The sequence below is a fragment of the Punica granatum genome, chromosome 2 (genome assembly GCF_007655135.1).
Source record: "Punica granatum isolate Tunisia-2019 chromosome 2, ASM765513v2, whole genome shotgun sequence".
In the NCBI taxonomy this organism is placed as follows: domain Eukaryota; kingdom Viridiplantae; phylum Streptophyta; class Magnoliopsida; order Myrtales; family Lythraceae; genus Punica; species Punica granatum.
The window spans coordinates 26835891-26837301 of record NC_045128.1 but is presented as its reverse complement, the minus strand read 5'-3'; the positions used below and the strand labels follow the sequence as shown (position 1 = coordinate 26837301).

Here is a 1411-nt window from a genome sequence, read left to right as displayed (position 1 = left end):
TGCGCGTGAGAGCTAGTCTCTTATAACTATAAAGGGGAAAAATAAAACAAAGGAAAACGTACATATATAATATACACACACAAATGTTTTCGGCTGAAATTTGCAAAAGACAAGCATATATAAGCTACAAAAATTGATCAGACGTATAAATTAAGAAGTATATTTCCAAAATCCGACTGGGAGAATAATGACACGGGAAGTAGGAACACATCAACTTAGGAAGAAGAATCTACAGCCACAATATATATATGTATACACTCCTTGTTGATATTGGAGAAGCAAAGAATTGATTAAGATATCAAACTACCTCTGAGAAAGTACCGTGGAGTACACATGGCTGCTCTCTTAAGAACTTTATTTTTGATAATTGCCCTACTTTGCATTACTAACACCGTCGTGTTGGGTGATCCGGATACCACTCTGCTGAGTTATGCCTGTAATCCAAATAAAATCTCGGGCCGTGCTGCTAAGGAGGGCCAGAGCTACACGCTTCAATTACTAGTGCTTGAAACTCCCAAGGCAAATACCTACGATTATGGCACGGATACATCGGGTTGGTACGGTCACGGAAACTGCAACACGGCGCTTTCATCTTCGGACTGCCGGACGTGCATGGATTCTGCGAGGACAGAGATTGGCGACAACTGTCCTCTGAGCGATGGAGCCCAGGTGAAGCTTCAAGACTGCAAGCTAAGATACGAGAATCACCCATTTTAGGAGTATCGATTCGACATATGGACTTGCACTACTTCCGGATTAAAGTTTCCTAGAGGAATTTTGATTTCACAAAGATATTTGGTACGTGTCTGCTAATAAATGGAGTTGCATTTATAATATATGCGCTCTTTTCCTTTCCTAGAATTTGAAGTGTTGAATAATATGAGCAAAGACTTGTAACTGTTCAGTTCACATTCATTCCAATAAACTTGTAAGAATTGTATAATTATATTACCTTTTATTCTAAATACTCATAATATTATTAACCTGTGATCTTATATATATGCGTTTACTGAATGATTACTCCCAATTCAATCTGAATTATTAAATTGCCCTGAATTATATTTACCGAAAAAGTTTAAAAAAAATAGTGGCAGCCTACTGTCTCCCCCCTCCCCCACTTTTTTTTTTTTTTATAAATTTCAAGGACACCTCTTATAATTTAATAAATAGCCAGTAACACCCCATCTTGATATAATTAGCCACACATCATTCCTCATTCCACTAATGTGGCACCATGAGTGCTTAATTGTTGCCCCATGTATGTTGTGTCACTGTGCTCCATAAATAGACTTGATATATCTGACTTTGTGTTACAGTAATACAGCATCCACGTGGCAATGATTAAGCATTTTTGGTGCCATAGTTGCCGAAGGAGGGGTGACGTGTGGCTAAATTTAAAATGAGGTAGTGT

The 1411-nt window shown here is 38.0% G+C and overlaps 1 protein-coding gene across 1 annotated transcript; it reads left to right on the top strand.

Annotated features, from left to right (window-relative positions):
• Nucleotides 1–333: 333 nt before the first annotated feature.
• Nucleotides 334–717, top strand: LOC116193837 (antifungal protein ginkbilobin-like protein). Its single transcript, XM_031522588.1, has one exon. The coding sequence runs from the start codon at nt 334–336 to the stop codon at nt 715–717; it is 384 nt and encodes a 127-aa protein (XP_031378448.1).
• The last annotated feature ends 694 nt before the right edge of the window (nt 718–1411 follow it).